Source organism: Aotus nancymaae, unplaced genomic scaffold (genome assembly GCF_030222135.1).
Source record: "Aotus nancymaae isolate 86718 unplaced genomic scaffold, 86718_ANA_hifiasm-v0.15.2.pri h1tg000016l, whole genome shotgun sequence".
NCBI classification, from domain to species: Eukaryota; Metazoa; Chordata; class Mammalia; order Primates; family Aotidae; genus Aotus; species Aotus nancymaae.
This window is the reverse complement of record NW_026988428.1, coordinates 55,056,735-55,084,109: the sequence shown is the minus strand read 5'-3', so window position 1 is coordinate 55,084,109 and position 27,375 is coordinate 55,056,735. Positions and strand designations below refer to the sequence as shown.

Here is a 27,375-nt window from a genome sequence, read left to right as displayed (position 1 = left end):
CCACAGTCCAGTTTTTTTGGACCTCTTTTTTTTAAATCTACGGTTAACTCCTAACTGGTCTCATCAAAGCTGACAGCTTAAATTCCAGATACATGCTAACCACTCTCAAGTATATATCTTCTATGAGGACTTTTCCTCTAAAATTTTAACATGTTTATCATGTATCTAATAAATGCCTCAACTTGGATATCTAATCGTAATTTCAAACTGAAAATATCTAAAACAGAACTCCTTGTTCCTTCCCCCAACACTACCCTTTAGGCCCCACCTGGCAGTCTTGCTTCTAGTCTGTGTTTACAAACCCAGTCCATACTACCACTCCTTAATCAAGTGTTTTAGTGAAAAACCTGGAAGTCATCCTTGAGTCTTCTCTTACTCTCATTAGTAACAGTCATGAAGTTTTACCAGATAGAACATTTAAGTATCACTTGAGTCCCTGCCTTACTCTCCATCCCCATGTTACCACCCTAGTCCAGACCATTATTACCTTTTATACAGATTTCTGCGTCTGTTTACTAGTTGATTGCAACTCTCAACCTCCAACTTTAGTGATTTTACTCAACCCATCTGTTTTCCATTTTCATGACTTCCTTTATCCTATGGGATAAAGTTTAGATTATTTAATGTTTACAAAAAGCATACATAATCTAGCATCTGACTCCCTCCCCAACCCCATATATCTCACTTCCCTACCTCCTCTCTATACTTAAGCAGTACAGGGACCGACTGGGCTATGACTAAGACTTCCATTTGATTCTTCATGAAAATTATTTCCCTGCCTGAAACACTCTTTCTTCCCTTCTTTGTCTAGCTAACTATAATTTAATTCAAGTTTCAGCTTAAACATGACTTTCCTGGAGGCTATCTTTGAGCTTCAGACTAGGTTTGGGACACCCACAGTGTAGTACATAGCATTATGTACTTCCTGTCTTAACTGTCGTTATATTTTATACTAATCATTTAATTATCTGTTTCTCCTATTCAACTGTAAGTTTTTGGAAGGCCAGGTATTTTGAAGCCTAAAAAATAATCTAGGAGACTCTCTTTAGAATAAAAGTGCAAAAAATGTTATATGCCCAGACACACACACAAACAAATACACACACTTGGGTATAAAAGTGAATATTCATTTATAACAAGAAATCACATCAAATTAAGAAAACTGGTAAATATAAAAATATATGACAAACATAAAAATGTAGTTAACATACTGCAAGAGGCCATTTTCAAAAGCCCTAAGTTTAAGCTTCATTAAATTCCCAGTAAATTCACATCTGCATATTAATCTTTTCCAAAGCTTTATTTCTAGTGCCAAGAGGAGTGCTTAATGCATAGCAGGTACTCCATAAATGTTTTTGAATGGATATATTAACTGAGTTATTTTAAGTTATATTTTCCATGCATGCAATATTCAACAAGATTTTTATAAATCAGATTTCTACAAAATGTTTTATGTATTACAAAATTGTTCCTACCTCTGTTATTTTCAGTTATTTGCTATAGTCATGTGTCAGATGATAAATAATTTACATTGCTAGTTATATTTTCCAGCAAATCATTGGACCCTATGCAACAGGTCTATTGTACCTCTTTACTAATTAAGAAAAGCCTCTTGATTTGCATCAGAAATAAGCAGAATAATCTTCTCTATGTGCTTGTCTGTATGTTTATGTGTGTGCCTATATTTTTACAGGTCATAGAACAATAAAACTTCAGGATTAATTTTGAATTACTATGTTTTTTAATAGATAAAAAACTTTTGGGGAAAGCGATTTATTTTCCACTTTCATTACGGTATAGTTTTGTAAACATTTATCCCTGGATGATAAAGATGCCAATATTTCATATAACTTGAAAAACATAAAATATTTTCTTTATTGCTAATTTGTCTATAAGATATTATTTAAGAGATTATTTGAATCAAGACAGTAACATAGCGTTTAAAAGATAAGCTACTTTGTTTAAATCTTTGGAGTTTAATTCGTTAAAATAAAAGTAAGTTAAGTTCCTTTTATCACAATACTGTAAATTCGCTGAGGAGTTACTGTGCTCATATTAAAATTGTGTGTGTCTGTGTGCACGCGCATGTGTGTTATAGAGTGCAGCCCTCTGATCAATGCTCACTTTCCCTCCCATTTTCCTAAATACATCATGAAAAAAGGATGAGGTTTCCGCCTTAATTGCTTGTGCCTTTTATTCACATTCCTCTCTCAGCCAGAATTGTGAAAAGAGTGTTAGTAAAAGGCTGCACAATAGAGCTTTTCATTAGGCCTCAGCAAGGCACACAAAAGAAGGCTTTTGGAAAGAGTGAATGCATGAGTTTAATTTGCAGGTGGAGAGTAGATAAAAGGTGCTGACGCCTCTATTATTCTCTTACTTAGGTGACCCTTACCCTGTTCAGCTGATCCCAACTACCATGGCAGCTGCTGCCGCAGCAACACCAGGCTTAGGCCCACTCCAACTGCAGGTAAGTCAGGAAACAATACCAAGGAGACAAAGGTTAAGTAAATATCGAAAACAGCAATTATGGTGTTAAAGCAAAATAAAACTGACTCGTGATATTTGTCTCACACTTTCTGTTTTTAAATTTATTTGTACTGATCCTCAACCAAAAGTTAAGATATTGATTTTCTTAATTTTTAGCCCTGTTTTCTGCACTAAACATAGCTTATATTGTGTTTCTTTTATTGCCAGTGTGATTAAGAAAGTGAGCTGTAGTTTTGCTTTGATAACTGTGTGCCATAATTTTGTCAAAGAATGCTCCTTATCAAGGTAAAAAGAACAAACAACAAAACAAAAACCCTGCAAAAGATATTCAAACACTGGAGGAGCAAGGCAACTTAACAAAAGTGCATTTAAAATTGCTCAGGATACCCAGTATCATTGAAATGGTCTGTAGGTCTCTTTGTTCTCCTGCTAATGTGAGCTCAGTTGGGCAGGCGAGGAAAAGTAGACCCAATAAGCTAGAGACGAACTAAGCACAACTTTATCCCAGTCATCCCAATTAAGCCCTTTCTAGCCATGCAGAATACATATTCCTATAATCTGAGAATGTCAATATTAATTTTACCAGACGTCCAAGTGATTTTAGAAACTTTGCCTCTGAGGTTGGAAAGAAAGTCAATACAATTATAGTAACAGGTAGCTTTCATTAACTGTCTACATTTTTGAATCAGCATCCCAGAAAACATTCCTTAGTTTCTGTCATTGTGGACCTTGTGATTGTGCAATTAATGGGAATAGAAAATCATCTAATAATAGGATTACTCTCCTCTTGTGAGAAGTTTTATATGTTCATTAGCCTGAAAGGCACAGTATGCCTGCCTATGAAGCCAGAAATAAAGCAGTTATACTTAATAAAACTAATTTTTATTCATGAAAAGGTGTTGTCATGATAGATGATCTTAGTGTATAAGGAAAATGTAGTTTTATATTGTAGCATCAAGAGACAGATACATCTGGTCTGCACATGGGTTTGTCAGAAGACCGGGTAGGTTTCTGAAAGGCCAGTTGAGTTTCACAGGAGGAACTACCAGTGTGAAAGCTGAGTCATACCGAGTTCTACAGAGGTGAATAACATTCATTTCAATTCTACCTTTTCTGTGAAGAACTACACTGTATCTGTTTTCTTTGAGCTGGAAACACCTTGAGAAGTGTTGGAGCCATGGGGACAATAAAAGTAACATAACATTTGTTACCCTTTGAAATGTGTCTGGGGAATAACGAACATGGAAAAGTGATTGTAATAGGTAAAACTAAAAAGAATAGTGGAATTAGCAAGAGAGAATAATATCCAGCAATCGATTTAAATAAAGGAATAGGAGTTTTAGAGGTTTCAGATGTTGGTTTTCAAAGTAAGTTAGACATCTTTGACCGTTGGATTAGTGATGAGAGGAAGTGACGCCAGTTAGAGGCAACTCCTGTGTTCATTGCAGGACTCTCTTTGAAAGCAGCTATGTTAAGCAACAATCTAAACAATTTTTTCTGTAGAGACCGTATGAGAATATTTGAAGCTAATTTGTATTTTTATTCTTTATATATATTGTATATAATATTATATATATATTTATATATATATTTTATTCTTTATATATAATTTGTATTTTTTATTCTTTATATTAAGATTATCTTAAGATATTAAAATATAAACAATTTGTCACCGAACAAGAGAAACTTTAGACACCAAACATATATGCTTACTTTAACTATAATTATATATGTAAATGGAATAAAGTTCCTTTCATAAAAGTGGTATTGTAACCATTAAAATTCATGAGTGTTAAAGCCTCAAATAATCAGCACTGTAGTATAACAAGAGAATTAATAATCCAAAAGTTTTTCATGGAAAGCCATCAGCTACTATTAAAACTCATCACATAAACATACGAACACACTTTTTTTTTTTATTTTTGCAGTGAGAAATTAACTTATTCAGATGCAAACACATGCCCAAAGCATGTCATATCAGAGAACCTGACTTTTCTTTGAAGTGGACTGACTCTCACTTTCGCTAGGGTGGTTATACCAACTCACTTTTCTACTTGTTCCTATGTTCCTAACACAATATTCACAGACCCCTTGACCTTGACTTCAGCATTTCCCAGAGCTATAAAGGATATCTGTTATTCTCCCTCCCCTTGCTTTAAAATAGCATCCAAATTCTTTCTTTCTCCACGAACCTGCCAAAATGGGTGAGAGAAAAGCTAACTACAATACCTAGTCAGGTGTTTTATTATAAGCCTTACCCAAAACTCACCCCAATCTTTGAAACCTACTTCAGAGATGTTTCATCTCAGTAGAGTATAATATATGGGCCAGTTTTAATTTTCTCCAAACTCTGCTTTTAATTGCACTCTGTTGAATCTCTATTTTCCATCTCTTAATAATACCTTGAGTAGACTGCATCACATTCCAGTCCTTTCAGTTATTAAAATTCAGACCTGCTGGAAACTTTAATCTCATATCCAGTTCATATCTCACTGCTTCCCCTTCCATCGTTAGGCAAGAATCCCAGCTCTAGAGACCAGAAGTAAGAAAGGTTCAGCTTACTCTTTTGCTTCTGCAGCTCCAGTTTTGTTCCTGTGCAGATGTGGGTTTAGGAAGGTATGTCTGCCCTGAGATACCGTGGAGATAGTATATGTGTTATTTTCTTGTGTATTGAACAGGTTTCCTTGGTTTGTTAAGAAAGGGGTAGCAGGTCTGTTGATCTGTGCTTCCTACCCATTTTTTCTTTGGGGTGTCACCACTATTGGCCAGGAGCTACATGAGTAGCCTGACATGTGCCTTTGTTCATCCTCTATGCTCCTCCATGGAGAACCCTGGAGTCTTCTACTAAAGTCCTCTTCTGTGCCCTGTTAGTACTGTGATGACAGTATATCACCGTCCTCATCTCAGCCTGCAGCAAACACCTCACTGTTTTCCAGCAACCCACCCCCAGCTTTAGAAAACTTCAGAAGAGAAAACAAGCACTACTGTATCTTTAGTTACATAATATACCACCAAGCTGTACACTGTCTAGTTCTCCTAAGACCTTTCTCACCATACTACTGATGGAGGAGTCCTTAGGATTTTAGCTCAACAAACAATCAGTTGAGGAACAACATTCAAGTTTTTGCTTTATTCTGGCTTCTCCAGTTTTTATGAATTCTGCTTTTTGGGTAAGGGAGGGAAGAACACTAAGAATCAAGCCCCCCTGTAAAGCTGTTAACCCAATCTTCTCTCTCCTCAGGTCCCTCACCAGACATCAGCTCATATATATTGTGGGAATGGAAAGATGGGGTGGGGAGAATGAGAGACAGCTGTGAGAGACAGTCATGAGCATTGATTGACATAGGGCCAGATGAGCTTGGTTTTAATAAGCGGAATATGGTTGGTGGTGTGGATGTTGTCTAGTACCAATTGCTGGTGTCTTTCTTTAGGACATTGAAGAGTTTTTGTTGTTGTTGGCTTGTTTACTTACTTGTTTTCTGCTTTTGTAATCTGTTCGTGTATGTTTTAAGTAGGTAGTGGTAAGTTCACAGCTCTAATGGGTTGAGGTAACAGCAGGAAGACCAGTTGGAGTAACAACTGAAATAGCCTTGTCAAAGAACTAGTGGTTATCTGAATTAACCTTTATTCAATGGTATTGAGAATAATGTGGAAGTGATATATATTTTAAACCCCAAAGGATGCTGTTTCCTTTTCCTTGGGTCCAGACATAATGATTTTAACTCATGTAAAGTGCCATAACAACTGATGTCACTAGTTAATATAAGCCATGGTTATGGAATATTTTCTTAAGCTAGGTTCCCTGGTAAATATTTTCCAAGGATTATCTTATTAAATTTATATTACAACATTTTGTGTTATGTGTTAATATCTCCATTTGACAAAGAAGAAAGCTGGGTCACAGAGTCCAAAATCCATGGTCTTTAAACAATTATATTTGCTTCTTCAAGTACAGGAGACTTTATGTTAAACTTTGGAGACATATTCCCTCTCCAGACATTTGTTAACTCAGTAACCAGCTAATGAAATTATGACAATAATTCTGATTAATTGACATTAATACAAATACTCTGTGTGCTTTGCAATAATGAAAGGAGTAGCAGGATTCATAATGACAGCTGTCTACTTCAGACTCTGAATTTTCTATTTCATGCCTCTTGACATGGATATATGTTAATTCAAGTACTTCTTTTTGAACACCTAGATTTAATGAGGGACATTATAAATTCATTCCTACTCATGGTTGACTTTGTTTACCTACCATATGTGTTTTCATTTGAAATAACCTTTTGCATATAATTGTTCACACTGGTTTTCATTTGAAATAACCTTGGGTATATAATTGTTCACACTATTATTTTGCATACAATTGTTCACACTTGGGTAATACTATGATAAGTAAATCCAGAATTTTTATTAAAGAGTGCAGATGAGTACAATTATTTTAAAAGACAAGCAAAATGATATGCCTTAAAGAAAACCATTTATTGCTTAACTATTATTTTATATCCCTGGAGATCCTTATCATGGAATAAAAAAAACTCTTCATGTAAAAAAATCACCTTACTGTGTACTTTTAGAAGCAGTTAAAATATTCTAAAAATCGTCATATTTTTTATTTTTTTATTTATTTTTTTTCTTTGACTTAATTTTGTCTGTGAATTGAAAAGGAACCTGCTTTTTTTTTTTAAAGAAAGAAAGAAAAAAAAAAATGAAGAAGAGGAAGAAAAACGAAGAGAAAGAGAGAGAGAGAATGGGAGTATTGCTTTCTTGCCCAGGCTAGAATGCAGTTTAGTAATGGGTATTGAAAACCTCTTTTATACCAATAATTATACTTGATGTAGACAGGAAGGAATAAGGGAAGAAAATAACAAACAAGCAGCCAACCAATATTTCATTTAAACCTATGAAATGCTATGCGATTACTGAGGAGTGATTTACTTCCAATTATGTAGTCACTTTTGGAATAGGTGTGAGGTGGTAATGTATGTTTTGTGTATTTGAAGTGGAGAGTTCTGTAAATGTTTATTAAGTTTACTTGTTCTGGGTCTGAGTTCAAGTCCTGAATGTCCTTGGTAATTTTCTGTCTCGTTGATCTATAAAATCGTTAGCTCTTCTTGTTACATTGATCCTTTTGCCATTATATAATGTCCTTCTTTGCCTCTTTTGCTCTTTGTTGCTTTAAAGTCTACTTTATCAGAGGCGAGAATTACATCTCCTGCTTTTTGTTTATTTGTTTATTTTTACTCTCTGATTGGTTGATAAATCTTCCTCCTTCTCTTTGTTTTGAGTCTTTGTGTATCGTTGCATGTGAGATGGGTCTGGATGCAGCATACCGATGGATTTTGGCTTTTTATCCAATTAGAATATATATATAGGTTTAATACTGGCATTTGATGCTAGCTGGCTGTTTTGCCTATTAGTTAGTGTAAACTTTTCATTGTGTTAATGCTCTTTGCTTTTTGATATATTTTTGGAAAGGCTGATATTGGTTGTTCCTTTATATGTATAGTGCTTCTTTCAGAAGCTCTTGTAAAGCAGGCCTGGTGGTGGTGAAGTCTCTAAGTACTTGTTTGTTCGCAAAAGATTCAATTTTTCCTTCGATTATAAAGCTTAGTTTGGCTGGATAGGAAATTCTGGGTTGAAAGTTCTTTTCTTTAAGGATGTTAAATATTGGTCCCCACTCTTTTCTGGCTTGTAGGGTTTCTGCTGAGAGATCTGCTGTAAGTCTGATAGGTTTCCCTTTATGGGTAACCTGACCTTTCTCTCTGGCTGTCCTTAGTATTTTCTCCTTCATTCCGTTTCCCTTTATGGGTAACCTGACCTTTCTCTCTGGCTGTCCTTAGTATTTTCTCCTTCATTTCAACCCTAATAAATCTGGCAATTATGTGCCTTGGGGTTGGTCTTCTTGAAGAATATCTTTGTGGTGTTCTCTGTATTACCTGGAGTTGAATATTACCCTGCCTTGCCAGGTTGGGAAAGTTTTCCTGAATGATATCCTGAAGAGTATTTTCCAACTTGGATTCATTCTCTTCGTCACATTCAGGTACACCTATCAAACGTAAATTAGGTCTTTTCACATAGTCCCATATTTCCTGGAGACTTTGCTCATTCCTTTTCATCCTTTTTTCTCCATTCTTGTCTTCTCATTTCCTTTCACTGTTCTCCATTCTTGTCTTCTCATTTCCTTTCACTGAGCTGGTCCTCGACTTCTGCTCGATCAATTCGACTGTTTAAACTTGTGCATGCTTCGCGAAGTTCTCGTGTTGTGTTTTTCAGCTCCATCAATTCACTTATATTCTTCTCTAAATTATCCATTCTCGTTAACATTTCGTCAAACCTTTTTTCAAGGTTCTTAGTTTCTTTGCATTGGATTAGAACAAGTTCTTTTAATTCACAGAAGTTTCTTATCACCCACGTTTTGAAACCTGCTTCTGTTATTGGAACACACCCGTAATCTATTAAGCCTTGTTCCGTTACTGATGAGGAATTGCGATCCCCTGTAGAGGGAGAGGCATTCTGATTTTGAGTATTCTCTGCCTTTTTACGCTGGTTTCTTCCCTTCATTATATATTTATCCGTCTGTCATCTTTGTATTTACCGACTTTCTAACTAGGTCTCTGAGCTGACGTCCAACTTGTTGATTCCCAGCACCGAAATCTGAGCAATCCACTGCGCCGGCCTAAATAGCAGTGTTAAGATTGATGGTGCTTTTCTGCCCGGGAATCTCCGGACTCTGCACCAAGAACTGGCGCACTGAGGCGCCAGCAAAACCGCCACGCCGGCCACAAGAGTCGCCCTGGTGACCCATGGGGCTCCTCTGCTGGGAATCTCCTAGTTCCTGAGCAACAAATATTCGTCTGAAAGTGTGGCGTCCTCTCGTTCTCTGCGCTTTCACTGGGAATTACGAGCCTGAGCTGCTAGTGATCAGCCATCTTGGATCATATTTTTTATTTTTTATGGAGAAAATCAACTGAATCTAGATCATGTATATAAATAATACAAATTAGCATGTGCCACAGATACCATTTATTTTTAAATATTAAATTTATATTTTTATTTATGTATTTTAAATCTTCCTTGAGCTTCAAATTCACATCAGCCAACTGCTTGTTTACTATGAAGAGGAAATATACAGAAATTTACAGACACTGTAAACTGAGTCCAAAACAGAACTCATCAGTAGTTGTCTGCCTCGTCCCTAGACTTTCTTATTCTTTGGTCTTAGTGAATGACACCATTTCATGTATTTCTCAACCCAGAAACATGAGAGCTCTCCTTAGCTTCACTTCCTCCCTCTTCCCCATACATCTATTCATTCACTAGCTTTTCATTCCACCTTCTAATATAACAAGAATCTATCCATTTCTTTCCATCATAATTGTCACTCATTTGGGTCGAGCTATCCTTATTACTTTTCTAATTCACCACAGCAGCCCCTAAACTGGTCTTTCTGTTTTGATCTTACACCCTTCAATGCACTCTTCACTATATATTAGTCAGAATAATCTTTCTGATTTCAGAAAATTTTGTCATGTCCTCTTCCTGCTCAAGGACCTTAAATGACTCTCTGGTGTCTTGAAGTTCTTCCTGCACTCTGGATCTTTGCAAGTGGTGTTTCCTCTTCCTGGAATAACCCCAGGAAATAACCCCATTACTCACCATTTTACTAACCAACTCCCACTTACCTCTCAGATTTCGTGTTAAAACATCACTTTTTTCAGGGAAGACTTCATTGGGTTTAAGCCTGGCTTAAAGTAGCTCCTGTATGTTCTGAGAGCACGCTGTATTTCCCTTTTCACAGCACTGGTAGAATGTTTTAAATCCTACTTTCTGGCATCTACCAGATGGTAAAATCTGTAGAGTCAATGGTTCACCATCATTTGCACTTAAACCAAGAGCAATATTTTATGGACTTAATAAATACGTGTTAAGTAAAGAATGAAGAACAAATCTTAACAGTATACTTTTAATAAATTATCCATTTTGCTCAAATAGCTGTCTTGCTTTATAATAGTAAAATTAAGCTGAATACTAATAATTAGTTTTCTGTGTTAATTTTCACCTTTTAAAAAGAGATAATAGCAAAAATTCAAATATCAAAAGGCATGATTGGCTCATAGAAGAAAACAATAGTTTGAATTTGGTTAATTCAGATAATGTTGAAATTTTATAATAAATGATTCTCAATTAATGAAATAAAAGAAACTTACGAAAACACTCTCTGTGCCTAGTACCATGTTTGGCACTAGTGTTTACAAAAATTATTTTTATGACCGTTTTGCTCCACACCACCTACTCAATCTATTCCAGATACGTTAGGCTCTTTTCTGGCCCTTAACTTACCAAGACATACTCCTTTCCTAGAGTTTTGTGCTGTTCCCTCTAGCCCTTCCCTCTGCATGGAAGGCTAATTCTTTCACTTCATTCAAGTATTTACTCTAATACCCTCTCTGTGAGGCCTACCTTAACCAACCTATTTAAAATCATAAAATGAATCCTAAGAGATATCACACTTCCTAACTCTTTGATTCCACATTTTTCTCTGCAGCACTAGTCATCTTCAAACATACTATAAAATGTATTTTGTTCCTTGTTTATTGTCTTTATTTTTCAAACGTACTGCCCCACCAGGACAGGAATTGCTGCTGTTGTTCAATAACGTATCTTAGGTATCCAGAAGAATGCTGAGCAAATAGCAGATATTCAATGCATATTTGCAAATGAAAGAAACCATCATGGCTAATGGTCATAATAATTTTTAATAAAACAAAGCAGCATATATTGATTTCTGCAGTAAATGATAGTAATTTAGTGGCCAGGGAACTTGATGTTTTTTCTTGCCCCCATTGGAAGATTCTAAGAGTATGAAAAATCCACAGCTCTCTCTCTTTTGTTCTTTCCTCCCTTTATCTTATAACAATTGGCTGCTGCATAAAGAATGTGTTTTAGCACTTATTACAGTTTATCTAACTTTTTAAAAATTATTATAATTCACAATAAATGACCAAATATTCCAATACTTGAAAATTTCTATATTATGTGTTAATATATGTACAGAAATATATAAAAATATGAACTACTGGAGGTACTTTTATTTGACTCATTATAGTTTATCTTGCCAATACAATACTGAAGTAAATTATTTCTAAATAATGGAAGGATGTGTTTATCAAAATAATTACTAGCCAATTAGGAATCTCATAGACTGAGTTTGCCCTCCTTTCTCTTCATCCCCTTCCTTCTTTTTTTATTCTTCTTCATCCTCAATTACCGTATTTTACCTCCAAGAGCCAATGATGGTTTTTATGTTTATTTATTATACTGATGCTGACTCTTTATAAGGTGAAGGATTCATTTATATAGCATATTTATCTATGTTCATTTTAATATTAAAAGTGAGTATCACTATTTACACAAAATGAAGTTATACTTTAAATTTTTGGACATTTGTGACAAGATAAAATCAGCTAAGTGAATCATCTGTTTCTAATTAATAAGATCAAATGATGGCAGCAATCCATCTAGGATTTATTTCTCATATTCATTTTCGTTATAATTTGCATTTTACTTAATGGGCATCATGAATATTTTTAATAGTAATAATTCTTCTGTAATGTACTGTTTCTGGCTTTTTTTGCTACACTTCTAAGATTTGAAATTAGAAGGAAATATTTATCCACTTATTTCTCACTTTATAAATACTGTATTTGTCTTGGCCAAAAGATGGTTGCCACCTGTTCTACCTATAGGAAGCCAAAAATGTTGACTCCAACCAATGATTGATAGTGATAAGCAGAAGGAAAAAAAGATTGAAATTCTTTTGGGACAGTCATATTTTATTCAGCATAAGCAAGTAGCATTCAATCATGATTTTTATTGGCTTAATTAAACTTTTAAAATAATTTTAGTATGTCTATTTTTTAAATTTATAATAATATTTTTAGAATAAAGGCTCAAAATTCCCAGTTGTTACAAATGAAATCTCATGGGCTTACAGCTCCAGTAACCAGTAATATTAGTAGCATGCATTCTCTGGAATAGAGAAAATGATAGATGATGTGTGATCATGTTGTAGAATGAATCATACAAAATATCAACTGAAATCAATCTTTTTTCATAGCAATTATAGGTATAGGAAGTAATACTGGAAATGGCTTAAGCTCCTATCTGATGGAGAGTAACATCAAGATAGAGGCGGATGAAATACTGAAGTTCATCTTTTTATCAAAGTCCTGCCAGTCTCTAAAGAAAGTCAATCATTATGACAGGACACAGATAAATGAATATTCCATATTTCCCAGCACTGTGAGTGACTAAGCATGGCTTTATACGCTTGGCCAAGAGAAAGTTCCAGAAAATCTATAAGGAAGTAATAACCATATAGAATGGTCTAGATGTGAGAATTTTTATCTTGTTATTGAAGGAATTACTTACAAGAATTGTAAGTAATTGTTAAGTATTCATCTTTACCTACCAAAATACTGTACTACTCAGTTTAACTTTTAGGTCATATCATTTTCATACAGGGTGAATAATGATCAACTGCTCTTCATTTCAGTTGCAACCCTGGTGTGCTGTTTGCTGTTGGACTTCTGTCTGCCTGAGTGAGTTTTCTTGCAGGTTAAAAGACTGAATTCCCTCTTTTCCTCTCCCTTGGACTCTGAGCCTGCAGGGCAGACAGACAGAAGCACACATATGATTAATACAGCACAGCTGCAAGAGTGAGTCATTTGCATATGTATTAATAAAAGCAAAAAAACCCAACAATTAAATTATATACAGAGACATTCTGCATACTAAAGAACATATGCAAATAGGCCTGAAAAAGTGCAGCCAACATTTTCCCTGACTTTTCCAAGCCCATATGGGCTAGAGTCAGAGCCCAGCAGTTTTTCAAGAATCTCCTTTAAGGAAGAAACTATTAGGAACTGCTTCCATAGTTATTACCACCGCTAGAGTTCCCAGGAGGTGTTTGACGTTTGAACAATGGAGTCAGTACACACAGTGTCTTTTTCATAATATTTCTGTGTTTTCTTGTTTTCAGCAACTTCACGGTGTCTCATTATATGCTAACAGAAACGTCAGTACACGTGTATTTTTCCAAAGTGTTCATTTTTATTGTGATGACCAAAAAGTAAATGGTAAACTTTAAAATTATATTTGCAATTTTGTTATTACCCATACTGAAGCTATATAACTTTAGTCAGTGCCAGGTTTTCTGGTCACAAGTCCATGCCCATTCCTTGATAGTATCCTGTGTTATCTTAGTCAAAACATGTTTTCGGTGACTCTAAAATGTTTCTGGGCTAATTAATGTACATAAAAGAATTACTGGCTCAACACCAGCAGTAGATGTAATTCTATGAACAATATCAGTTTATTGAAATTTTTAAAGTATACAGTTTTTTTTTTTTATTTTATCAAGAAAAACAGAAATATCCAGTTTTCTAGACTTGGCTATGGATAAGAAGAGAGAGCAACTAATATTTTTCAAGTTCACAGGTTATGTTTATCTTAGAAATTTGTTCTTTAGGCTAATTGTTGGTTTAGTTTGTGTTACTAGTATTATTTAATTTATTTAAGGAATGTTTTATGAAGACAAATTCAATCTTGGGAGTAAAATTTTACCTAAATAAAAGTTACAAATTTAATAGGACTAATAACCCAAATTAAGAGAGATGCTCCTTAAGGGGAACAAATACTGAGGTTTGTTGTTGTTGTTGTTGTTGTTGTTGATACTAGAAAACTATTGAATATTATCCATGGATTTTTATCCATTATTTGTATAGTGAAGTCAAAGCATGCAACTGGGACATATAAATTGCATTACATACAACTTGTAACATAGGGTGGAGTCTTAATTATATACAGAAAAATTTGCTTAATTATATATACATATATACACACAAAAATTTAATGTCTTAGGGGATAATTAGAGGAAAGATAAAAAGATGAAAGCAATTTTATTTTATTAAGCTATTATCTTTAGATTAATATTTTACGAAGCACTTTATTTACTGAGAGGCAGTATAACATAATGGTTATGAGAGTGGTTCTTGCAGCCCTCTCTTCCGTGAATGATCGTACTGTTACTTACTAGCTCTGTGACTCTGGGCAAGTTACCTAACCTCTCCATGCTCAATTTTGTTGTCTGTAAAATGTGGGTATAAATGATCTCTTATGGTTGAGGATTAAATGAGATAATGCATCCAAAGTCTTGGAACAGTAAATGTATTATCATTTCTCAAATACCGTGTGCTACATTAGAATTAATATTTAGTAGTATTAACTGATTAATAATTGTTATTAGTAGATTTTAAAACTATTTTTTTATTGCTTAAAGGAAGTCTTGAAAATTAGGACATGGCAGACTTTCCTTATGTTTCAGAGAAGCATCTAAAGTATGTTAATAAAACTGAGACAAAATGTCTTATTTTTGAAGAAATAATTTTATTCCCCGCTGTGGTATAAAATAAAGGCCCATCGCAAGAATCCATGGGAGGCAATGAGTTTACTTATCCAGAAGACAATCTGGGTAGTTACGTGAAGGGTAGTTTTTCATGTTTTACTATTGTTCATTCTGTGTTTCAATATTTATATCTGTAAAATGAGAATAATGTCTCCAGTCAATTCCCATTTTTCCATGGACATAATGCAAATGAACTGTTTCTATGTGCTGCCTCTAACTATTCTAAATAAATTTCTTATAAAGTCTAAAATAAATAATTGTTACATAGGTGCTTTTAATGTAATATGCAATTTTTATAAATAATATAAAAATATTTTCTTGTAAAACCATTCGATGCTTATTTCCTAGATAGTTGATACACGTCCTAGATGAACTAGGATACATGTCACTTATTCTACCTATATGTTGTCTAGAGCAAAATTATTTCTTGAATTGAGAAAATTTTTTTGACAAAACAATTTTATTTCAAACTTGAATGTGAAAGTGAATTATTTTTATAAACCCATAGTATCCTGGAAACTTTATTTATTCAGCAAATATTTATTCTTTGTAAGCTATTGAGCTAAGCATTATAGGGAATCCAAAGATGAATCAGTCAAGGATCCTTGGTGGATCATAGAGGAGGTTGAAATTTAAGAGTATGAATGAAATATGAGAGTGGAACAGAGTTTGAAGAAAGGCAAACAATCTATCATTCTAACAAGTATATTTGAAATGAAAAAGACCTCAGAGGTGGCTGAATATGTTGTTTCAAAAACTATTCACTGGAGTCCAAATATCTTCAAGCATCCTCCAGATAGTACCATTGACTCTTATTTGTTTTATATATTAAGTTCTGCTGGTTAAAATTGAGTTAAAGATTTCTGCTGCTAAACAAAACTTAAAAACCATTCTTCTATTCCAGCTCCTTAATTTTATAGATGAGGCAATTTAGACTCTGAATAGTGACCTGGCTAAAGCAGATATTAACAAAAGGGTGCCTAGAATCATAGGAACTGAAAATTAAATGCATATATTTGTATATGTTATTTTTAAGTTGTTTTGCTTAAAAGGAAGAGAAGAGAAATTGTTAATTTTGCACTTAGGCCATTAAGAAAGAATGAATAAAACAATGGTTAGTATTTGCATATTGGTAACAATGGCAACCTTCTGAATTGCTTTCATTTTGCTGAGTTCAGTGATTGTGTTCTGTGAATTAATCCTTTTGTGGAAAGCTATTGAAAGATCAAGGAATTTAGAAAACAAAATAACAGAGAAGCGTGCTGTTTCATATCTATTTGTACATAGAAGGTTCAAAGTGAGATTGTTTATATCACAAGTCTTGATGACATTTTATTTGCTTCTTAGAAGAAAGATAGTATTCAAAAATGATTATATAATCATGCAGATAAGATTTTGCAATCATGAATGAACTCTTCTGAGAGAAGCACCAAGAAGAAAAACCACATTACAATTTTGAGCTAGGTTTGGTTGGCAAGTGCCTTCACAGGACTTGAAAATAGAGCCCTATTTGATTCCTACAGAAAAAAAAAAAAAAAAAAAAACCTTAAGCCAACGCCGCACATTTCAAATTTGCTGTTTCCTGTGGAAGTTTCAGTGTTTTCCTGCCAAATTTAGGGTATGAAAACAAGAGGAAAGGGAGGGATGAACGTTGGTTATTCCTTTTTTCTTAACTTTGACCTTTCTCTTAATACCATACTCCTTTTTCTTATCCAACTACTCTTTGAATGAAGAAAGTGAACAGGAAGAAATGGAGGAGCAAACTCAAAGTATGCTTGCAAATTATTTGCTACAGTGAGCTTTGGGGCAGCGTAATTAATGCCTCTAATGTGAAAACTACAACAATATTATGTCTTGCTTTCTCCACAACTGCAACTTCTTCAACATATAATTTTAAAAGTAATAGTGTTAGTGAAAGTTACAATTACTTCCTTTATGGAGTGAAGCAGAACTATAGAAAATATTGTCCTTTCATCTGTAATAGTTGTTTAAGATAACAGAGACTTTGCCGTCTGAAATTTCACTATACTGTGGCATATAACTCCTACTATTTTAAATATGTGCTCTAAGTGTTTTTCATATGGCTAGTTCCCTGCCTCCCCCTCCCCCGACTTTCATTCTTTGGTTTAAAAGAAATTTTAAATGATTAGGAATACTACAACTAAAATATTTGATTAACAGAAAGGAGATAAGCAAAGACACTTAACCAAACAATAAAAAAAGTAAAGGCCCTTACACATTCTTTATTTTTATCCTTGTTTTGGTTTGATTCATCCTGCTTCTGGTTTTCTGCCAGAGAAATTTTTAATTTGGATATTTTTATGTTACCTGAGGCACAAGACTAGCATTAAATATAATATATAACCATAAAATACTGAGTTTTCTTACATTCAATATTTGTGTTGTAATCAGTTAGTAGTGTACTGGTATATTGAGAGAGAGTAATCAGTTACATGACTTCGATGACTTGAGGTGTGTTTTTTTTTCCTTTAAAACACGTTCCACTAATTTATTTAAACATTTACAAATGTTAAAACTTACAATAATAGTATTTAAATGGTAGGTATAAGGTAATGGGTTATGAGCTTGAGCTCTAGGATAACACAGGCCTTATTTGCATGTATCTTTGATCAGAATATTGAATATCTCTTAGTCTCTGTCTTCACCTGTAAAATGAGATACTGTTATTTCTACATGATAAAAGTATTGTGAGGATTAAATGACGTGGCACACATGAAATACTCAGCACAGCATAAGAATTCAGCCTCATTAGCTGTTATATTCATCATTATCTCCTAGATTTAAGGGTGTAAAACTGGCAAAGAGCCTATCCATATTTCAAGTTAGCAAGTAACTTTCTTGGATGCAGAAATTATATTCTGCAGTATAAAGGTTTAAGGCAAATAGAGAAATTCATCTTAATTTAAGTTTGGGTTGAACATCTTTGGGAGCCAAGTCCTCATATTTCACTCAAGCAGAAAGTCTTTGTGAAAACAAAATATCCCTTAAGTAAATACTTTCTTCTGTATGTCAGATTACAAATATGTATGCTTCAGTTCTTACTAAAAATACAAATAATCTGTTTCTCTCTTTTTCTCCATTCCATAATGGCTTTGAAGGGCAAGCCATTGTGTTACTGGAAATTTGTAGTATTTGTCATAATAGAGTTTAAAGCAAGAATGAATAGTTAGGGCATTATAAAGACAATCAAAATAGTTGGCCTATATATGATGATCCATTCTAACCTCCCATATTGCTCTACAAATACAGCAGTGAATTAAGCCATTTATGCCTGGTGTTCCATTATTGGAACGCTATGCTTGTGGGAGTATTTATATCCTACTGCTAAAGGTCATTGTCAAGGTCTGATCTTTCACACACAAAAAAATTGCAACCTCCAGCATAAATGGATTTAAGGGTTCTAGTCTCAATCTGCCTCGGAAGTGATGTGTGAATCTGGTCTCACGTCTTTTAAACTACCCAGCACTCAGTTTTTCTTATTTGTTAAATACCTATAAGTATAGCTATTCTACCTAAATCTCATGGAGAAAGGGATAAAATAAGATAAAAGTAGCATTAATGAAAGTAGCCAGGAGCCCAGAAATCCCCAGAAGGAGCCTCTGCACCTTGTGAGTGGACTTCCCTGATTCATGAATACATTTATTCATGTGCTGTCAAGGAAAACATGGGAGAAGAATGATGAAGCAAGTATTGATTTGAGGCATTCAAAAGAAATGCTCTGGAACCTTGCAAATTATCAAGCTATCTCTGAAGATCCAATTAAGAAAGTTTTAATCTTATTCCATCTCCGTGGAATTAAGAACATTAAGAATATGCTTACACATAAAAAAGAAGGACCATCTAGAAATAAATAAATAAATAACAATTTGGACATAAAGTAGTTTCATAGTAGTAATCAGAATACTGTTTTATTTTGAATTGCATAGCCAACTAGATGGACACCATATTCTTTTTTGGTCCTTAGGGCTCCTAAAGATTTAAAAATAGGGACTTCCAAATATTAACCTTTTTATTTATATTTCTTGACTCTCTCTCTGTCTCTCTTTTCTGTCTTTTTTTGTCTTTTTCTTCATTTTTTCCTCTATGTTTAAGTATCTCCCTCTGTTAATTCCTCTTTACCTCTTTCTTCCCCTCAACTATTTTCTTTAATAATTTTCTCCTCTTTTTTTTCAAGTTCTGGCTACCTTTTCATTCTCCCACAGTTGTGAAACAATGGAGGGACTGTCCTCTTTAGAAATATTTGCTTGAGGCCTGGCGCAGTGGCTCACACCTGTAATCCCAGCACTTTGGGTGGCCAAGGTGGGCAGATCACGAGGTCAATAGTTTGAGACCAGCCTAACCAACATGGTGAAACCCTGTCTCTACTAAAAATGCAAAAATTAGGCGGGCATGGTGGCACGTGCCTGTAGTCCCAGCTACTCAGTAGGCTGAGGCAGGAGAATCACTTGAACCCAGTAGGCGGAGGTTGCAGTGACTTCAGATTGCACCACGACACTCCAGCCTGGGTGACAGGGCGAGATTCTGTCTCAAAAAAAGAAATATTCGCTTGTTGGCTAAACAATTCTATTAGTAATCGATATATGAGCACATGAGTCAAGAGTTGGAATTGAGAATTTCAAGTGGCAAGGATGGTGGATATGAAAGAAAAAGATATCTGGGACTGCTTTGTCTAAATATAATTGATAACATCATAGATATTAGAAGATACAAGCCTTAAAATGTTTTCATCCATATTTCATCTCTTTGTATTAATAAAGCCAAATAACTTTAAAGAGAAAGGATTCCATTTAGACCATAACACCAATAACAGCCCCCACTTTCACCCACTCTCCCATTAGAATGAGATGTTTTCAAACTGTGTTTCAGAGATTGGGAAGGAAGTGTGAGTTCCCTTGGCAAGGAAAAACGTAGAGGTGGAAGCACAGCTCATTATTTTTGTACTCAGAAAGTACTGCACAATTGGTTTCTTAGCATCAGCTGAAATGGAAAGAATTGCTTTTCATTTGCTTATTTAATAGTCTACTATCAGTACATTATTTTCTTATTATCTTAAATGGTGTATGGTGAACCCTGACTGCCTGCTCTCCTGCACACTTAAAACATTTGTTATTCATTCTTTATACCCATATGGCATACTATACATATATAGGGATCAATCTAAATTATCTATTGTTTTAGAAAACCTTTATAATCTACAATGGTAGCAAAGTCCCACTTTCTAACTCTTTCTTGGGAAGAAAGGCCAAAATGTATAAAAATTAAAAGTCAAAGTTGTTGAGTGACATCCTTTTTATTTTGTTGCATTTGTATCTCTCTTTTTTTTGTAATTTCTAAAATTAACATACAGTAAAATTGGCTATATTTTAGATGGATAATTCTGAGTTTTCACCACCTCTGTAATCAGGATATGGGACGGATCCATCAACCCCCAAAATTCTCTTGATTTCCTAGACAACCTCAGAAAGCAATTCTCCAATCTCCTCCTGAGAAAGTCTAAAACTGGCTGATAAGACAGTGGAGTTTGAGAGTGGGGAGGAACCAGGTGTCTTACACTGCAATAGGTGTTCTTTCAGTCCCTCCATTTTAATACTGCTTTCAACTCTGTCTAGTGTCTTTTCGTCCAGCATTTGCTCTAGAAAGTATGCACTTGGTTTTCGCAGTATATTTACTCCTCACCTTATTTTGCTAGGGTAAATTTCTGCTTTTAATTATATTCTTAAAAATTTTAATTGTGACCTAAAACTTTACTAATTTTGTGAATCCTCTATAGGTTTCTTTTTATTATGGTAAAATTATGTTTAACATAAAATTTACCATATTAACCATTTTTAAGTACACAATTCAATGGCATTATGTACATTTACATTGTTGTGCAACCATCACTCTCCGTCTCCAGAACATTTTCATCATCCCAAACTGAAACTATATACCCTTTTGTAGTTTTTTCAACAACTGCTCATTCTGCCACTTCCTCAGCTCTAGTAACCAGTATTCTACCTTTGCTCTGTATGAATTTAACTATTCTAGGTACCTCATATTACTTAATCATACAGTATTTGGCCTTCCATATCTGATTTTATTCATTTAGCATAATATCTTCAATGTTTATCTATGTTGTACTATGTGTTAGAATTCCATACCTTTTTAAGACTGAATAATATTCCATTGTATCTATGTACCACAGTTTGTTTATTGATTCATCCATCTATGGGCATTGAAGTTATTTCTACCTTTGGGCTATTATGACGAATGCTGCTGTGAACATTGGATATATACATATCTCTTCCAGATTCTGCTTTCAATCCATTTTTAGTGTATACCCAAAAGTGGAATTGCTGGATCATGTGGTAATTCTGTTTCTTTTTTTATAATTGTTATCCTAATAATTGTGAGGTGGTATCAAATTGTGATTTTGGTTTTCATTTCATTATTAGTGATGTTACGTTTATTTTTATATGTTTATTGGCCAATTTCATATCTTCTTTGTAAAAATGTGAATAAGATTCTTTTTGATAAAACTTCTGGGAATTGATTCCTGGATAATATTTGCTTTGCAATATTTCTCACTTTAGGTAGGCCTTTTATATTTCTTGAATGAAAGTGGGATAAATGAAAAAGTAAATGAATAAACACTGTTTCTAATTACCATTTAGAGCATTTTAGTCTTAGTAACCACTAGATTTGGGACTTGGGGCAGTTTCCTTACCTGCTAGGCTACATCTTATAATCTAGAAATGAGAATAATAATATTTCCTGCCTCGTGGTATTGTTATGCAGGCTAAACAATGTGCGAAACACTCTTAACACAGTAACACATCATCATCAAATTAAAATTTGCTAATAAAAAATCAGTATTTATAATTATCTAATATATTTGTCTTATAATAATACTTAAATGCTTTATGTTTCTGTCTCTACTGTTCATATTTAGGAGTACTCTTTTATAATTAAAATATTTTTTAAAAGCATAAACGTCACAGGATCTAACTCAGTACCTTTCAAAAAATGTTTTTGCTGACTGCATAAAAGAATGATGAATGCATATGCATGTATGTGCAAGTCTCCACACACACAAACACAACTTTGTTACATTTGACCTGTATAGGTTAAAAGTTTCACTATATTGTTTTCCTCATTACTACTCTTGAATCCAAAGTCTGCATTGCCTCAAACTCTATTGGATTGATCTTTAAAGAACTTTTAAGTCTTCTGAAAAGGTATTGAGTTAAAAAAAGGGGTGGCAAAAGTTTGTTTTCTTTAATGGCTAAAATAATAGACTATGTGTGGATGAGTTTATATGAATTTTGTTTCTGATTTTCTGATTTATTCTGTGGCATTAACAATCCCATGTCTCTTATTTTCTGTCAATAAAATAATAGTAATATTTTACCAATTAAATTAATGATGATATAGCATGGTATTTAAGTAGGATTTTGTGAATCTTTTATTAAAGTTTATGGAAATGTAATATACAGGATTGATGGTAAGTTGGTGTAGTGTTGATATATTTTAATGGATAAATTTTCCAAATTATGGGAGACAAAATGCTACTGGAAAATATGTGTTTCTTGTACTGAAATATTTTCACTTTAAATCAGATTGATTTTTCTTCATTTAAAAAAAAACACCCATTTTTATTTTCAAATTCGCTGAGATCTGAAGTTGGCATTCACATACTGATATCATCCAAGCGTTGAAGTGTAGGATCAGAAAAGGAATAAGGGATGATCCAAATAAAAAAAAGAAATATTAGATTTTTTAAAAAAAGCTAATTTGTCACTTCACTCATTGAGTATGAACTGAATAGACTTCTAACCCTTAAAATACTTTTTTTTTCTCTTTTTATTGCCTAGAATCTTAAGAGCTTTATCATTTGCAGTCATAAAATGAAAATATACACCAAACCCTCAAAGGGCAAGTATGAAATTAAATTATATTTGGGCAGCTGTAACCTTTTAAAACGATCAGATTCCAGTTAATGTATTTCTTCCTGTTCCAAGTGCTGCCATGGTGTTTGATGGTGGGAAGCAGTCCAAAGGGCATTGGGAGATAATAAATTCACTGTAAATTTCACCCCAAGGCATGTCTTGATACACCAAGGCCTCCATTTAGCAAGGCTGACCTAAAACTCTTGTCATATCCAAAGGTCATTTAGGTTGGGGTTGGTGTGTCCCATCTATCTTTTCTTGATGTAAAGAGTGACAGTTGAAACAGGATTGAGCTCATAAACAGTCATCTGAATATGAAAAAGAAACTAGCTTTGGAGTAGGAGGGGAAAGTGAAGAGAGAACTACTTTTTATGGTGGGACTAGCAAATGTCGTGCTTTTTGCAAAATCAATGAAGGGTGGGTTGATCTCAAAGCTCTTGTTTCAGAGCATTCTTTAACTTAGAAGGCATTACTGGATTTGGTTGATTTAGGATCTGATACTCTTTCCTCTTCTATTTATGTTTGTTTCCAAAGCTGGGAGTATATTAACTATTTTTTAAAGTATCTAATATTTCCAACCTTCTTTTACTTTAAAATCACAATATTCCTTCCCCACTTTGCACCTGTTCTCTTAAGTTAATATACCAACACATGGGAATAAAATAGGAGGAAATTATTTTAGAGAAATAAAGTTTAATGTAGTCCTGGAAAAGAGTGATTTTATTTTCTAATGCCCTCTTCATCATGTACTTTTTTTATGGTGGTAAAATATGTATAACATACAATCTACATTTTAACCACTTTTAAGTGTACAGTTCCGGTGGCATTATATACAGTGTTATATAGCCATCACCACTGTCTGTGTCCAGCACATTTTCATTATGCAAAATAGAAACTCTGTATGCATTAAACAATTATTTCCTATTCCTCATTTCATCTTCCTCCATCCCCTGATAAGCTCTACTCTACTTTCTGTCTCTTTGAATTTGCATATCCTAAGTACCTCATATAAATGCAATCATACACTATTTTCCTTTTGTGTCTGGTTTATGTCATTTAGCATAATATTTTCAAGGTTCGTCCATGTTGTAGCATGTATTCCTCAAATATACACTTTAAAGAATGACTTTAGTTCTCTCAAAAACAACATTTATTTCTAAATGTTAAGAATTGTGGATATATAAGTTCTCAGTTATAATAATCATAACTAATACGTAGTGTCAAATAGAGAAATATTGAACAACCATTGGACAAATAATGGAAGATTAAATTCTTGCAAGTCCTCTTGGGAAAAAATTTAAAAATCCTTTCATGAAAGCAGATAGTTATTTACTGATATTTTCTAAGTATTTAGAGTAGTGCGTGGCACATAATAGGTGCCCAATAAATACTTATTAAATGAATGAATCAATTTATGGCAGGAGAGCAGAAGAGTTGTTTCTCTGTACTACTTTGATGGTACATGAGAAACTTTGATGGTCCTGTGCAATTGAAATGGAAGCCTATTGTGATCAAAAAAGCTAATGAAAGAAAAAACGAATTGTAAATGCAAGGTGCTATTGGAGTGTGTTATTGTTATTTTAATTGATTTATGAGTTGTATGTGTTTGTGGTAATGAAAAGGACTCATTTTTGCTATATCTTTCTTACTCTTTTTCAAATGGTCTAGAAAAATTGAGGTTAGCCACCATTAATTTAATCAAAGCATAGAGTTTTATATGATTAATTCTTCATATAAATTATAAAAGAAAGAGCAAATACGTAAATAAAGATGAGACTCAGAATGTTGAAAATTATATAAACAGATTTAACCTGTATTTGATTTTAAATCTATTTTAAATCTGTAAAAATGTGATTAGGTAGATATTACATCAGTTAAAATGGGTTATAGGTGAAGCAAACCCTCCCAATCTATTCTCCATATTATCTCTAATCTTGTAGAAATACAAATCTAATTCTGTCATTCCTCTTATTAAATTACTGTATATTCCCATCTACCTTTTTAGACATCTCTCCCACTGCACTGAGTCTCACTGGCTTCTTTCTGATACTACGAACTTGTCATGTTTCCTTCCAGCATGTAGTTTTCCTGCCAGTCTTTTTTCCTACTGCATGTTTGTAATTATATCAGCTCATCCATCTGACCTCCAAGTATTCCTAGTTACAGGAAAGTCTTTTCTGATTTGCCTGCCTGTAGTGTAGCTCTCTCTTGCATGCTCTTAGAGCACCATATACTTCTATTTTGTAGTATTTTGCACATTTGCAATTGTACCTTCATTTTGTGTAATTATTTCATTGATGGCTTTCTTGTTCTATGTAATCTCTGTGGAGCTAAAGACCTAGAATGAAACTAATACTTTATAATTTTTTTCAATGAATAAAAGCATGAATGATAAAAGATAAGAAGTATAACAGCTTTCTCTGTATTTCATTACCCTGTTTCCTAAAATTATTGAAATGGTTAAAATAAGTGTCAGATTTGAGAAGAAAACTAAACTGAAGCTCTTTTTACTGGCAGTAGCCAAAAGGAAGTAAAATGATGAAAGATGCCAGAAAAAAATTTCCTGTTGGACACTTCACGTTTCTCTCTTGTTCTGTATCCCCAGTACTATAACTCTTAACAGAAAAGCCCAGCCTCAGTCAAAAGTTCTTTCTGAAATACCCTTCCCAGGTTTGTCTCTTTGTTTCAGAGCACACAAACCCTACTACTATATTAAAATAACCAGAAATTCCTAAGATGTAGGCTGAGTTAGGAGATCTGTAAATAGTCAAAAAGATTTGCATTCCAACTTCAGCTTTGTCTCTTACCGAGGTGATTTTGGACAGATGACTTTTACTCTCTCTTGGCCTCAATGTCCTGTTCCATAAAATAAAAATAATACCTATTTCCTAAAGTTGTTGAGAAGGTTCCAAGAGATATGATGTGGACATGTCTCACAGTAAATATTCTATAAACTTCAGCTATTATGATTATTATAGCTGCTGTTATTATTCTCTGTCCAGATTTCCCCTGAAATGTAGTTTTATTTAGCATACTTTGTATACTCAAAGAGCTGAAACTAATATTTACATGTGATACTTTCTTAAAAGTTTATGAGGGAAGGAGGAAGAAAAAAGTAAGAGGGAAATCCATAGGAAGAAGTCCTTTTTTAAAACCTCTCATATGTGTTGTTTGTTAGTAATAACAGCAAAACAAAACAACAACAACAATAGCAAACTTAAATGACTTTGTGCTTTCTTCAGGGAGAGTAGAGTTCTGTTACTACCGATTGAAGAAGTCTTTCACTCTTGAAGCCTTTAACCCTTGGCCTTGGAAACTATTATTTTTGACTCAGAGTTCAGGGGAAATTCCTTTTTTCACTGGCCAGCAGGTGGGGGATTCCACCTCTATCCCACTGCAAAAGAGATGAATTTAATCACATAATGTTTTATTTGGAAAGCATTTTCCCATAGTAGCATTACATCACAGGAGAATTTCAGGGTTACTTAGACTTCTGATACTACCAGTTGTTTAACCTTTGGCAAGTTATTGAACCACTGTTTTTCTCACTAAACTCACAAAGTTGTTACAGTGATTCCTGAAATAGTATGCAAGCTTCTAGCAAAACGGTTAACATATCATAGGCATGGAGAAAATCATGGTTCTTGTACTTCCTCCCCCTATATGTTTCAAGTATTTGCAAGCATCCAGCAAGAATGTACTCTAGAGGTATGTTTTTATACAAAATAACATATAGCCTGATTTAATATGAAATCACTCAAATTCTCTTTATTTTGAGCTAGAATGCTATTTAAAAATGGTTTGAAAATTAGCTGGGTGGGGTGGCAGGCACCTGTAATCCCAGCTACTAGGGAGGCTGAGGCAGAAGAATCGCTTGAACCTGGGAGGCAGAGGTTGCAGTGAGCGGAGATCATGCCATTGTACCAGTCTGGGCAACAAGAGTGAAACTCTGTCTCAACAAAAAAAAAAAAAAAAAAAGGTTTGATTACTACCCCTCAATCTATTGGGATACATTGAACAGTGATTTCACAATTATGAATGTAGCCAAAGACAAGTGTTTACTTTAAAACTCTTTCTGATAATCCTATATGTCTGATAATCCCCAAATTAAATGATGAAATTTGGTAACAACAGAAATTTTTCTTCTGGTGAACAAGCATTCTCTTCTTACTGTTGCTTTTAAGGGAACTTCAGCAATATTTTTTCCCTAAATTAAACTAATTAAAGATATAAGCATAATCAAGGACACATAAAGAGATTTGAAGAGCCTTCCAGCCAGTGTCCTTCTTACCTTGCCAAATGGAGATGTATTTACTGGTTAGTGACCTCAGGAATAGATGCAGAGTGTTCATCCTCCCACAGTAATGAACAGCAAGTCTGGAGCGGCATAAAAAGGGTCAATCGAATAGGTCATACATCATATGGGGAGGCAGATGTTGGAACATATTGTAATGGATTACTGTGCAG

General features: G+C 34.0%; 1 protein-coding gene across 10 annotated transcripts in view; it reads left to right on the top strand.

The window, feature by feature from the left end:
• The window catches only part of SOX5 (SRY-box transcription factor 5), a 1,022,042-nt gene that overhangs the window by 908,774 nt on the left and 85,893 nt on the right, over nucleotides 1–27,375 (top strand). For all 10 annotated transcript variants that reach the window (XM_064377351.1, XM_012457140.3, XM_064377349.1 and 7 more), the window contains one exon: nucleotides 2,382–2,467. In XM_064377351.1, coding sequence (XP_064233421.1) covers nucleotides 2,382–2,467 — 86 coding nt within the window. The remainder of the gene's footprint in view (nucleotides 1–2,381; nucleotides 2,468–27,375) is intronic.